At 36.3% G+C, this 15,413-nt stretch overlaps 1 protein-coding gene across 2 annotated transcripts in view; it reads left to right on the top strand.

Moving 5' to 3' along the window:
• Window positions 1–15,413, top strand: part of LOC145673385 (structural maintenance of chromosomes protein 6-like) — a 169,577-nt gene that overhangs the window by 91,824 nt on the left and 62,340 nt on the right. For both annotated transcript variants that reach the window (XM_081743036.1, XM_081743035.1), the window contains exons 11-12: window positions 4,619–4,806; window positions 11,687–11,862. In XM_081743036.1, the coding sequence (XP_081599162.1) occupies window positions 4,619–4,806; window positions 11,687–11,862 (364 nt within the window). The remainder of the gene's footprint in view (window positions 1–4,618; window positions 4,807–11,686; window positions 11,863–15,413) is intronic.

Consider the following 15,413-nt stretch of genomic DNA (forward strand, 5'->3'; position numbering starts at 1 on the left):
TATTATTATTATGAAAATATTTTTTCATTGTAGACTTAGTAGCATTACTTTTCGGACAACGGACAGAGCTTGTGTTGCGAAAGCATTAATCTTTTTTTTTTTTTTTTATCGTTTTCGTGTAATATCCATCTTTATTCAAGAACCTATAAAATAGATTTTCCTTACTTCTAAATGCTTTTCACTATTCGTGTCTGCTTTTATTTCACGTTCGCACTTTAGTCCTCACTAATAATACTACGGAGGTACCGAAAACTAATCATCTGCTCTACTTTCTGCCCTCGTACTTCTATATTTGATACAGCTTCATTCCAATCACCACTGCTTTTGTCTTTCTTATGTTTACTTTCATCTCTTATTTATCGCAGCATTTCCTCAAGTTTTCTAATATTTTATGAATATTATTTTCAGATTTTGCAACAAACACATATCTATAAATCATGTACACGTAAACGTTCTACCTCCTACCGAAATACCGTCTTCAATATGCAGATTCTTTGTCACTATGTCGGCGAGAGTCAACATCCCTATGAACGTCAGTTCCAGTTACACTCCTTGTAATTTCTTCCCCAATTCTAACATATACGTACTGGTATCTACATATGTATGTATGTTTCTTATGAGTCTTTGATCCTTCCATTCCAACCAAACTTACTTTGGATCTTCCATCAGTAATTGCCAGCTCACTCGGTCAAAAATATTACAGCAGAAACTAACAAACACTCATTGGCGTACGAAACCCAGAGGTTAAATGCCGGATTCACAATAGCTCTCCATTGACTTCTGTTCTTAGCCAGCTGGATCCAGTTTCCACTTTTGATTCCTATTTCAGCAAGATCTATCTTAACATTGACCTTCTATCTGCGCCTTTTTTTTTTTTTTTTTTTTCAGTTAAAATTTTGAAAATGTTTTTACTTTGTACTATTCTGTCTACATGACCTGCTCACCTAAGTCTCCTAGAATTAATGACCCTAACAACGTTAGGTAAACGGTATAAATTATGCAGTTGTGAAGTTTCCCCTTTCCCGCCCCTCTTGGAGCCGAATATTCGCCTTGTGATTTTATTTTCAAATAATTTCATCTACCTTTTTCCCTCAAAGTAAGCGACCATGTTTTGCAACCACACAGTACAACAGGTACAATTATTGTTTTATATATTTTAGAGTTCAAATTGTTCGATAGAATTCGCGAAGACAAAAGATTTTGTGCTGAATAATAACATAAATTCCTTGCTTTCCAATCGACATTATTTTTCTTCGTGGATATGGTTTTATTCTGTTAATGTTGTTCCTAGATATTTGATAGTTCAGTAGAACGTCGCTTATCCACAACGTCAGTTATCCACACACTAAAAGAAACAAGTACGTATTATGCGTACTACATTTGATTGAGTTTTGAACAAATTTAAGCAAGCCCTTCAATTTTTAATGGGAGGTGATTTTTTGACCGGGAACCGTGGAGAAGAAAAGTTGAGTTAGGGATTCCGCAGATATTCAACTGAAGGCTGAAATGAATTAGTCAATCCAGCATTCGTATCAGAAACTAGCAGTACAGTACAGTTCTGAGAACATTTTTGTAGAAAAATTTTTTTTAGAAGTGTTCCTTTGTGTGAATAACTAAGGCATTGTTTCCTTATGATGGTTTAAAAAAAAAAAAAAAAAAAAAAAAAAAAAAAAAAAAAAAAAAAAAAAGGTACTGTACGTGCGCTTTGTAAAATAGATACATGTTTGATTATCTTCGAAAATAGTTATCCGCACTATCTTCACTTCCAATTAATGCTAATAAACTACACTGTACTGTATGCCTTTTTGTCGAAAGTATTATTTGATATTTTAATGTATCTGTAATTTGCACTATTGTTGTGTGGTCATGGCGAACCTCCATGTATTTAGTTTTCTTTGTATTTATTTAGATCCCTGCAGAGGTTTATTAAAATATCTGCATTTCTTTCTATTGTTCTCATATCATTCCCTATCAGATTTACATCATCATCGTAAATCGTAACTTGATAACTTTGGCCCTGGTTATCTTTTATTTTCCCCCAACGTATTCTACATATAAATATTTTCTTTCTCGGTCTACTTTGGAATTCATTTAAACACATCTTAATTAATCTAGCCTTTTTGTTATTCCAAATTCGGTAAGGATGTTGTACAATGTTTTCCTCCTAATAGAGTCGTAGGCCTTTCTGAAATCAATAAATAATTGATGTATAGAGTATTGTATTCGTATTTCCCTTTGGCCGATTGAGTTGACCGATTTCGCCTAAATGCGCACTAATAATTTTCGAGGATTTTATAGCATGTCTCGATAATCATTACAATCAGTTAAATTTTCTGCCAGTACAAATAATTATGGTCGACGAGCTGGATTTTAGCTATTTGATGTATGGTCAGCACTTTACCTTACATCTTCTTTATTTATCGAACTAAATATTAAAATTATGTTTCTTCGTCTGGAATAATAAAATAGGCAGCTTTAATTATAGTCAAAACAGAGAACATATTTTCAGAATATTAAAATACTATTACGTTTTATAAATAAATAGACAATGACCTATTAAATGAGCAACAATTTTAAAGTGAACACATACTTGAAACTGTCGAAAAGAATAAGATAAATATCCAGATTTTTAGATCAGAGTCTATTGTTTTTCCACAGGTATTTAAGAGAGAGCAAGTGATGTTAACGTTTCGTTGACAGACGTAACTTGACAAGTTTTCTAGTGCCTAAAATAATCTATAATATAGATATAATTTTGTGACCATTCATTTTCTTACATATAATCCAGCTTGTGTGTAATATTGAACCCAGGTGGGTATTTTTTTTTTGTTTATTTTCTTATTTTATTTATTTTTTGTACAGTCCGCAGAAAAAAACCTGCAACATGAGCATATATGTTTATTGTGAAACGACGAAGTCTTTTGCTCCAAAATAAGTGTGCAGGGGAGGACGCCGAGGTTTCTCCTGGCATGATTCATACCACTGAGACGTTATGTTGATTCCCTGTGCTGTTAGTCGTAGTTTCACAATAAACTTACATGTTCATGTTGCAGGTTCTTTGCTGCAGATTGTACAAGAAAATATATTACAGGTAAGAAAATAATTTGGTTTAATATATGTAATTTAGTGTGCTCTATTACATAGATATGTGGTATACTTATAATTTTCTTACATCCACGTATGCATGTTCTTTGCGGTGAAAAGCAGATTCTTAAAAATATATATAATGATTATTTTTAATAGGCAAAATTAGAACTAATGCTAAAATGAACACCACCATCCATGGCTTTAACACACACTTTATTTTAAAATATAATTTGTTACAGTTTCGGATATCTACCATATTCTCCATCAACCATTATAGATCCTTCATTAGATATAGTGTCTGATTAAGGATATGTTAGATATCCTAAACTGTAGCACATTATAGTTTAAAATGCAGTGTGTGTTGAAGCTTTGGTCAGTGTTTCTTTTGTTATAAAATGAACACTTACACACTGATCCGTAATGCTAACCAATGAACCACAAAGACACAATAGATAATTCTTCGTTCGTGTATTTTAGTATGGTGAGATTCTCAGCTCCGTACAGGCTTGAATTCTCCACTGTGACCTTATCTATATGTTATTGTAATCAAACGAACGTTTTTTAATATCCTAATTAGATACTTATTTGACGGAAGTGTCGAGAATATTTATTTCTCATGTAGAATCTTCCAGAGATTTCCGAATGTCAGTCTGTAGCAAAATGGAAGGGAACTAGATTTCCCTGTGTGTAAGCACAGACCCAAGTGACATAAGGATCTAGGTTCGTTTCTTGGACTTAGACTGTGGAGGGCAGTCTAATTTTTGTGACCAGGAATGTACCACTGAAAGCTTGAGGGTGAAAAGGAAGATAGAAACGTAAAAACCATATGGATAAAAATTGAAGCTTTTCTTTCACCAGACATATGTAAATAGTTAAAGGAGACGTTAACATGCGTAAACCATCTTGTTATTATTACTAATAAAGTTTTGGACGTTGAACAGTCTTTGTATTTGTGTAAATAGCAGAGTTTGTATAGTCTGTAGGAAAGAGATGTATGATCAAAGTGAGAAGAAGAAAGAGTAATATAAAGATTTATCTAAGAAAAAATGTAATAATCCTGACTGTGTTGGCGTGATATGGGGTAAAAATCAGTAGGAGTGGTTTCTTTTTGCACAGTGCCATGTCGTGGAAAATCAGCGCCCAGGGGAGAGTATACGACGGCGCTCCCGTACATATGAGTGAGGTCGACAGACCAGCCGCGAAACTCCACCATGGTTGGCGCGATACGCAAGAAAATTTTCAGGATCACTTCCTAAAGCAGGGAGAGGATACATACTTAAGTACATACTAATTATTTTCCAAGTAATTTTTCCTCTCTTTTTTTCTTTCCTTCTTTTTTTTTCTTCAGAATTTTGCGCCCCCTTACTTCAGCGCTGGGGCCGTCACCCCGCTCGCCCTCCCCTCGACACGTTACTGTTTTTCGCTGTTATATTAGTTAGTGAATAAAAATGTTCGCTTGTAATTCTGTTATATACATTAAACTAGAACATGAATCATAAGAATAATATTGGCGTTACTCTGAATTATCTAGGTTCGTTTGTCAAGCTGCATGATGCGAAGTGGGCGCTGGCAGTGGAATCAGTGATTGGAGGCCTAGTTTCAGCTTATTGTGTTGACAACAAGCAAGATCAAATGGTCTTAGACAAACTGTTGGATGAAGTACGCGTTGGCAGCCAAGATCGGAAACCAACTATCATAAACAGTAAATTTATTGAACAGGTAAGATACAAGGGATATCTTATATTTTAACAATGTTTTCAGCTGTTGATGTGTGAAATTATTTGATTCATTCTTCCAGTTCAGTCTGATAATAAAATCTTCCCGATTTAGTTCAGGGAATGAGATTGTAAATTTGTAATTTGAAGGTTGTAAATTTTAATAATAAATATTAAACGCTTGGAAGCAGCTTGATTTTTTCCTGCTTTTGTCGTCTGGAGTTCTTTCTAATCTAAGTTACTTTTGCTTAAATTCGCAGATAAATTCATTATAAATTGGCGTAATATGTGAAATGACTTCACAAACTACGAAATAACTACAATGTATGAGCAATAAACTACTTAGTAAAAAAAAAAAAAAAAAAAAGTAGGGATGGCCAATTCCGGAAGTTTTACTTTGCACAATCCGCAAAGTAAAAATCGGAAAAATTCCGGAATTTAGAGAAATTTTGGAATTCGAAAAGAATACGGAATTTAAACAATTCCGATTTCGGAAAGATTCCGGAATTTTTCCAAAATCCGGAAAATGAAATTGCTGATTCCGGAAAATTTTGGCCATCGCTATAAAGAACCATTTTTTCCTTTGATGCCCGTAGTCGTGATTCAGTTCCCGGTGAGAGTGCAATAGAGATCGAATTCCACCTTAAACTAATAAGTCCATGTCTCGTATAACCTCCGTACTATAAAGAGACGGCAAATTTCAACAAACAACAACAAAGACATTTTTCCAGTGTTAATTGAAATTAAGTCTAATAATAATTGTATTTATTTATTTATTTATTTATTTATTCATCCAAATTTAATATAACTATATTTAAGCATGTAAATTCTCATTCTAATTTGGAATTATAATCTAAGAATACTGGAAAGCTAACAAGACATGCTATCAGTTACTAGAACTTTATACTAGAATACCTTAACTTCCTTTTTAAGCGAAAAAGAAAGGGGAAAAAACAAGTACGAAAAGTAACAAATTAAATAGGTTGCATACTTCAGCTTTATTAACACTAAGTGCCATGCTCATATATTTTATGCACGCTTCGTGTATTACTGGGAGCCATGTGCATGTATGTTATTGCACTCTTCAGGAGTTACGTAATAGACCAGTGAATGCTGCTGGCTTCGGAGTAAAACCTCCGATTTTGGGACTCGACGCTGAAAGTGTTAATTGGAGGAATCAGGACATGCGTCACTAGTAGTTACCAAATCAATAGAAGACATTTTTGGTAATGCCTCAGAGCCTATTTGTTCTTTTAAGTTGAAACTATATATTTTCCGTGAGCTATATTTAGGGGCAGAAGTTTTTCGCAAGTTGCAAAATCGCGAAAGTTTTCCTACAAAGCCGAGAGTTGATTTTCCAATGAATTACGTCAGATTAAGTAAGGAAATAGGTATTTTGAAGTCGCGACAAAATGCGATAACTGACATTTTGAGCAAAATGTGCCGCTTAGTTGTTAAAATACATAAATAAAAAGTACAATTTTTCAAAGAGGAGAAAAATTTAAACTTAAATAACTTGTGCCTGTCGGCACTATGGCTTCCAATAACGAATACTGACTGTGAAGGGATTTTTTTTAAAATACAGCTTGGTAATCAATGATAGAAAGCTACAAATGAAAGAAGAAAATGTTGAGAGATATACTAGAACATACTACACTAATGTATTGTATGTATGTGTTTTTACATGTATATATGTTTCCGGTGTATAACTAATACAATGTGTGGTGTTTTGTGATGGCAATCGTGATGATACTGTGCTAGTGTATTTAAAATTTTTGGACTTGTAAAAGAAGAAAGAAGTAATTTGTTGTTAGTAACTGCATAAAGAATAACGTCATTGTCCTAAGTAGCATTATTGATTTATTGCTTATTACTTATATTGGGCTTACATTAGAATTTGTGTAATTCATATTAGAGTTTGTAAAATAATTTACTTAGCGACAAAATGAGAAATTTTCTCTCTCAAAATGCGACAAAATACGAAATTTTTAATTTCAAATGCGAAATATTTAATTTCAAATTGCGAAAAACTCCTGCTCAATTTAAAGGAATAATTTCAAGATTGGTTATACGATTTAGAAATTAGGCGTATAAATTTTCATTTCACTGGAAATATCAACTAAAACATGCTCAATTCTTCAAGAGTTAAAGGTAAACATGATTTTGTGACTGGAGATTAGGTCTAAGTAGTATACTACCCTGACAGAAGCAAATAGATACCTGAAGAATGATCCTATGGGAATTACTGCTTAGCATTTCACATCATTCCTGATGATGGAGTAAGTACTTGGTGGATCTGCCTTTTGTATCACGTAAAACTTCAACTCTACGTGACATGGTATCTATCTACTGGCAGATGGTACTATTCCGTCACAAAGTATCGTAGTAGCTGTTGTTAGTTTGCGGGTCTGTGTGGCCGCTTATGTAATTTTAGTTATAGGAGATACCGAACACTATCTGTAGGATTCATTTTGGAGGATTGTTTCTTCCAGTGGTAGCTAGCTTTGCAGCGGATACGTACGTGGTGTCCCGTCACTCATGAAATCTCGTGTGACATTCTACGTGTTTGAAATAAGAGTAGCAATCCTCTTTGCAATATTTCGATGTAAATTACAATATTTGTGTGTCCATCGCAAAAAATTAAGTTACTATGACCAACTTTCCAAACTGCACTTTACATCATGGCACTTACACTGTTATACTTCAGCGTAAAGTGATGGAATTGTGGTTGTCAGTCGAGTCCACATTTATTGTCTACCACCGCCCGAGAATTGGCAAAATCGATTTTAATCGGAGAATGCAATGTGATTGCGAACATTTTGTGGTTCTGTAAGCAGAGGCTTGTTTCGAATGACGAGTCGGTACGTAGCCACACTATGCAAATACCACCGAACAGTTCATGCAGGTTTATAGACTTTTGGCTGCAATATCGTTTGTAGATTCGAATGGCTTGATCTCTGTACTCCAAATTCTCACACGTTTCAGGCGTGGCGTTTATTCCGGTCGATCCGATCTTGCCTCTACGCCTATCTACCCGTCCCATTTTAAACTGCAACCTATAATTCTGTTAACAGTTCCTAATAGTACGTACACATAACACAGACACTGGTGGTGCACTGACATACTACACTCAAATTGGCCGTATATTGACCCAGGATAGGACAGCCGAGCTGAGTTCAGTACTGTGAGGAATATAACAGTCTCGTAACGCATATTCACTCTAGCATGTGCTGGACAAAGATTTCTCCAATGTTACTCACAAGGAAAGAACATGAACGTGTCATCCGGACATCCGAATCAAACGTAAGTCGATAAATGGACAACTGAGTAAGTCCCTGGGGCCCATTAACCCTGTTAGTATAAAGAAAATTGTAGACTCGCAGTGAAATTGCTATTGCATTAATAGTGTTAATTGGAAAGTCATGGTTTATAGTTCATTCTTTTCAGCATGAAACAGGGTTTCCGGAGGTGCTATGTATGGGGCCCATAACGTACTTGAAAAGGGGAAATTGGGCGAATGTCGGGATAAATCGCTCCCATCAACCGTGGACCCCTCTGGAGTGGCGCCGGGTAAAAGCACACAATCCAAATGTATCTCGAAAAATATTATAGGGGATAGGAAATGTGTGTACCAAGTTTTGTATTGCTAGACAGAATAGGTGTGAGGGAAAGAGAATATTGGTATACAAGCGTGTTTTGGTCGATCAAAACAAAACTTGGCACACACATTTCTTATCCCCTATAGTCTTTTCTGAGATACATTTGGATTGTGTGCTTTTACCCGGGACCACTCCAGAGGGGTCCAATGTTGATGGGAGGGATTTCTGGAGGGAATATTCCCGACATTCTCCCAATCCCCCCCCCCCTTTTCAAGTACGTTATGGGTCCCATACATAGCACCTCCGAAAACCTTGTTTCATGCTGAAAAGAATGAACCATATACCATGACTTTCCAATGAACACTGTTAATGCAGTAGCTATTTCACTGCGAGTCTATAATTTTCTTTATACTAACAGGGTTAATGAAACCCAAGGACTTACTCTGTTGTCCATGGCACCTAATTTTTTGTTCATGATTATATCTTTGTTATCTTTATCGAATGGACTAAGTTTGATTCGGATGTCCGGGTGACACGTTCATGTCCGTCCCTTGTGAGATTCACGGTCAATGCACTCAGGCATATATCTCCGCATCCTTCTCTATCTTCTTCTACCTCGGCTTGGCTGACCTTTGCAGAATAAGCTGTCTGCCTCACAAAGTCTAATCATGAGATGTTCACAGCCACACCCATGTGCCAACGTTCTACTAGTTATACTGCCTCTCCACCCCACCATCTACGTCATACTCATCGGCCATTTACATTTGTGCAATGTGTATATATATATATATATATATATATATATATATATATATATATATATATATATAGTGGCGGATCCAGGATGTGATCAAGGGAGGAGCTAAACCGTAGTTTGCCGCTTTATCCAGTGTGAAGCAGGATTGAAGCCCATTTTATCCAGTGTATACCTGAGCGTCAAGGGGGAGGGAGTTATAGCCCCCTTGGATCCGTGCTTCTATATATATATATATATATATATAGATGGATAGATAGATGTCACATTTATAAAAGAGTAAAGCCTGTAGGAAGAAGTTGTTACTTTTACGATATTTTCAAAATTCCGTTTCAACTATGCTGATATGTATTGGACAACATACACTATGTTGGCAATATCTCTAGACATTCAGGAAAATCTACAAATAAGCACATCTACCTACCGTTCATGCAACTGTCCTAAGGCTTGACAAATTTCTCTATACCCTGCCCAAGGAAAGAGTGTAATGAATGGATAAACCATTCTTTCACAACATCAGGAACCATTTGATCGAAGGTGAAACACTGTAAGGACTTGATAATATCATTTGTATCAAGGGTATCAATCTGAGTTGTAAGACGGCAGAAATAGCGCTAAGTGTCCGTTGTTGTGTTAGCAGCGTGCAGGAGTGCGTTATCCTGAAGCATAAGCACAACTCATGACAGATATTTCGGCTCTGTTTTTAATGACACTTTAGAGTTTGTGTAAGGTGTTACTATAACGTTGAGTGTTGAACGTGATACCGAACACTTCAGCATTGTCTTTGTTCATTGGTTTTTGTCTTGGTGACGTAAGGTATTTCCATTTGTGAGTAATTCTCTTCGTTGTTGCCTCAAAACGATGGTGGCAACAAGTTTCATCACTAATCTTGACTTTCTGTAAGAAAGGTAGTTCGTCCATATGGTATCAGCTGAAATGCAAGATACCCATGCTTTATTTTCGTCTGCTGAGTACCCGTTCGGCACACACTTTGTTATATTCCAATTCCCTATGTAGGATACTGTGGGTTGATCTGATGCTTGGGTTGATAGTCATTAACAGCATAAGTACGTGTTTGATGATTGTTCCTTATCATCATGCTTACAATAACAGCCCTCCTGATTCATTACTAAAATATATTATTGTCAATGCATTAACAAATTGCAGGAATCACAATTCAACTGTATTATTGAGGAGTAAATATAAATCTTGACACTATGAAACAAATGGTTACGCGGGTCAGTGATAGATAGCATTCACCTCTGGTTCAATTCTAGACAATGTGAGTTGGTGGTTGAGAACATTATGTGTGTCGGTTTTCTTGGTGTTTTTCCATTCTCCTACATTATCATTTCACCAATTGTTTCATTAATGTATTAGACTTCTTTAACCTAAAGAAGCGTAATCGTGGGGCGTTTAAGTATATCATTTTTCACTAGCCAGGGATGACTCCAAAATTGAACCTTGAATCTGGGGATAACCTATATATTTCCTGAAAGAGTTTGTCGAGTAAGTTCCAAAACACGTTTCAATTCCTTACCTGGAAGTGACCTCACCCCATATCCTATATTAATGAATAAAACCAAAGAAACATGATTATTTCAATATAAATATAGGTGAAGTTGTTCTATATATTTCCAACCCTGAAAGTGTGAGATCACTTCCAGGCAAAGAATTGAAACCTGTTTTAGAATTTACTCGACAAACCCTTTCAGGAAATATATAGGTTGTCCCAAGATCCAAAGTTCAACTGTGGTGTAATATATATAAATCTGAGGGTAAGTACAAAATGAATTATGATATATGCAAATCAAACTATTAAAAAAAATCCACAAGTCTATCGTGAGAAATCTTTCTCTTAATATGCAATTGAGTGAAATGCACAGGCTGTAATTGTTTATTTTAAGTAGTAAAAAAAAAGGAAGAGTACAACTTTAAAAATTTTTCAAGCCTGGAGAGCCATCCGACATTTCATCTGTATTCATGGTTGGAGCGCCTTCTTGAACCAAAAATGATCCTTTCTATCTCTCTGGTAGCTGGAATAATAGTAGAATGTGAACATTTTCTGACCTTATTATTTATACTGAAATTTTTTTTTCTTATTTTTTACGTAAATTTTACTGACTTAGGTAAAACTTATTGGCTTGTTCTCTACTCAAAGTTTATCTGTGATTTATCACTTTTTTTTAAAGATCTAAACTGCAAATGTTATTTTCTAAATGTTATCAACATATAATCAGTTGCAGACGACGTTACTTTTCAACTGCAAGCTTACAAATTATGATCTGCTTTTAATATTCCATGGATTTACAAAATAGCTTGCTTTCCTAACCATTATATATTTCTTCTGTCGTGTGTTCAAGATTCCGTTTATTAAAGAAAATTTAGATGAGCAATAACCAATAAAATTTATACAGAATTATAATTGAATATTTTAACTGTTATATCAGTTACATTACATTCCTTTATCACTACATTATAGTGTACAAAGGTTACATTTTTAAATTCTAAAACATTCATTTTACTTTTAGGTTCATGATGTCTCAAGGTTTGCTGTGCGATCTAATAGGTACAAGAGTGTGTTGGAAATGTTGGACATCGAAGATCCAGTTGTAGCTAATTGCCTAATAGATCAGTTGGGTATTGAGAGCATTTTGCTTATTCCTACAAGCGAGGAAGCTTACAGTATTATGAGTGATGCCGCTAGGTATGAAATTTTGATTATTAGTTAGTGCTTAAAATTTACAAAAGATTGTTCGGTTGTATCTGACCATTTTTGACGAGTACTCACGTTAAGAGATACCGCGCCGCCACCACAGATCTTGTTCTATTGAACGCCCAGCATTGTGGACTATCACACGGCAACGCAGTTTCCATTGAAGCAAGCTCCAGTGCAGGACAAGCATGGGAATTCTGTCCCACTCCTCCCTGCAAAATTTTCATAGACTATTCAGGGTGCGCGGGCGGTAATGTTGAAGATGTCATTTCAACAGTCCAAATGCGCAAACATCCATTGGGTGGCATCTGGGCTTCTCACAGGAATGTCTTCAAATAGAATGACACGAATTCCTAATTCTTCTGCCATTTCCTGATAAAAACGTAGTGATGTTCTGGCGGTATAACTCGAAGTCTTGTTCATATAGATCATCACCTGGTTCGCGTCTATTCCATACAATTGTGGGATGTCTCCGATAGATAAGTGTCAGAATGAATTTTCAGAAGTATCTTACATTCACTTTCACGTTTTTTCCCACTTTGCGTATCAGCAACGTACCCTCATATCCGAATCCTGTAACAACCATAAAGCAACGAGAGATAGTTTTCCTGCACTGACGAATAAAGTTACTGTGCCCCTTGCCGTCAATGTCACGATATGTGATCGCCCAAATGTGACCACCAGCAATGAGATAGATCATCGTCATATGATATGATTCGTCCATTGTGACAACTTTCTTCCACTTGGAACCCGCCAGGTACTTCTCATACAGTTTCCTGCAGTTCGTCTTATGTTCGGGAATGTGACGAGGTAACAGGTGGTGCACACGGGCATTCCACACTCTCCTCAACCTGAGGCGCTTGTGAATTGTTTCGGTCACAGTTGCGAGGTGGAATCTGTGGCCCATATCACGTTAAGTCAGGGGATTTCGTTGGCACGCCGATCGACGGATCCTCTTAGCATTACGGGTGTCACTTTGCTTGCAGCCCTTCTAGTGATTTCCATGAGTGAATGTTTCGCAAGGGGGGTCTGTTGGTTGTAACGGGCTACTATAGCATTTTCCATATACCATATTCACAATGTACAAAATCTTATGGAAGAGGGCCATTACGTAACTCTCCCTACTGATTGATTTTTGGCGCCATTTGGTAACACTACCAACACTTACGCATCTACAAGGCCAGACACAACACTGCTCCCTCTAGCAAACTCTAGCATGATAACGCCAGGTGGCAGCACCGACTTGAAAATGTTCGGATATACAGCGGACAACTTCCTGTATTTGATGAGCCATTCCTATTCCATATCAAAGCAACACATTTTTTTTTTTTTTTTTAAATCTACTCTACCTCGACACATTTCTATAAAATTTGATACAGTTCTTCGCACTACTAGGAAATGAAAAACACTGATATTTCAGGTTGATATGTGAACCAGTTTTGAAATTAAAAGCCCACAAAGTTCTCAAGGTTTACCAAAAATTGTGTGAGTGACATTTGTTCGATTGGCATTTGCAGATGACCTAATGACCTTGGACATTGATTAAGGTGTCATTTTAAAGGTTATGGAAAGCGCTTCCATATGACACTCAACACTATTGAATTTACTTTTTTAAAAAATTCTCAGAAAGATATTTTGAAAATTTTCAGAAAATTATTTAAAAAATATTTGGACTGTTACGAATGTGTCCCCAAAGTTTTATTTTGGGATGAGCATCGGATCGTTTGTTACAAGTTTGCTCTTCCAACTTCCAAACGTAAAGTTGCATATTGCGTTACTTTACCTTCTCCTTGTAAAATGGATCGAAATGTTTTTTCTGCTTTTCAGAAATTGCAACAAATACGTTGCATCTCCCATCTCCCAGTTCTTCTGAACTGCAGTCAGCAACTGGTCCTCTATGTTGGAGGTTGTGTCGGGCCGATCACCCGGCATTTAAAACCTGCGATCGAGCACAGTAGAAAAATAAGTTTCCGATATGGACTGCTCTTTCTTGAATGCCTACCTTGCAATGACCTGTTTCTGATAAATGGATTTGTGATTTTAAGACATATGGTCTCAATCCTATGGAACGGAGAAGTGAAGTGATTGCGCATCCAGCAAGATTGGATGGAGTAGTGCCCTGAATGGTTGGTGGAAGTCTTGGGAAGTGGATAGTCTGTGTACGTTTCCCCCCCATCCCGGCCTGACGAACTCCATCTCTTCGCCACTCACCTTATATGGCCGGTCTTAAACTTAGTATATACACCAAATTGACGATACGGTCGTTTCCCCGAAAAGAACAGTCTCTACTTGTTCGTAAGCCATCTTTTGTTTTCTTGAAATCTGATATGGTGGAAGACGACCTGATGGATACTGAGTGGACGGTAGTTGGCCTACGTTTAAAGGTTTGCCTCAAACGTGGATTTCTGATATATTTTTTTACTGTTATTATTGTTATATATTTTTTATTGCTACTGTTATTAGTATGTATTCTTATTGTTATGTATTTGTTATTCTCATACATGTATTATTTTATCTTTTCCTTTAGATTTTTACTTCTCTTTTGCAGCATTACTTTTTTTATATTTTGATAGGCTGATTTTTAAATTTTATTTAAGACAGTCGTGTTGATCGTGACGGGGACAAAAGCCTCGATGCTGACGTCCCCATTAAATTTTCAATCAATTAATCAATCAAAAACGCAAGTATGCAAGAAAGCATCCAAATTATTCAAAGGAAACTTCCCTAATATGGTTGTTGGTTTCTCAAAATTTGTGGAATTGAAGATCACATATTGTATGCTGACAAGTCAGAATGCTATTCACACTGTATGCGTATGTCCATTCTCCAGAATCTGAAACCTATGATTAGAAATGAAATATTCATGTCCGTAAGAAATGACAAACTAAGAACATATAAACACTATCTTGTAAAAGTTTTTTGCAATCTAGCGTTAATAAAGTGTTACATGGGAAACTGTGTATTGTTCTCGGGGAATTAGAAAATCAGGACTATATCTGAGCAGGCATTTGACGACAAGATAGTGGAAAATGTAACTTTCCGATAGTGGATTTCGTGGTCAAATCAGGAGCTGCGTTTCTGAAAGGTAGATATCCGCCTGAAACAGTTTTTGAGTCTCCCTCCCCTCCCCCCCCCTTCACTCTACGACCATGATAAAAATTACATGCAAACTATAGTTTTTGGGGCGGTAAAATATAAGGTTAAGTATTTTTCTGGTTGTAACTGTGTATTTTATTCGATAGAAAAAATGGAAAAATAATGGGTCCGGGTTCAAATCCTGCTTCCACCAAGTGAACTTTGTGGTGGACAAACACCGTGTGCGTGGGTTCCCTCGAGGTTCTTTCGTTTCCTCCCACTTTCTTCATTCCATCATTTCATTCATTTCTCATCATCACTGTCTCCTTTAGCCTAGCCGGCATAACAGTGGGAAGTAAAACTCAAAACTTTCATTTTCCGTGTTTCATAGTGATAGGCACTGTGAATGTGAATAACTGGATGCAAAACAGTTGTATAACATTGGAAACAAACTTCGAAGGGAGTGC

Source organism: Thermobia domestica, chromosome 16 (genome assembly GCF_964235325.1).
Source record: "Thermobia domestica chromosome 16, izTheDome1.hap1.1, whole genome shotgun sequence".
In the NCBI taxonomy this organism is placed as follows: domain Eukaryota; kingdom Metazoa; phylum Arthropoda; class Insecta; order Zygentoma; family Lepismatidae; genus Thermobia; species Thermobia domestica.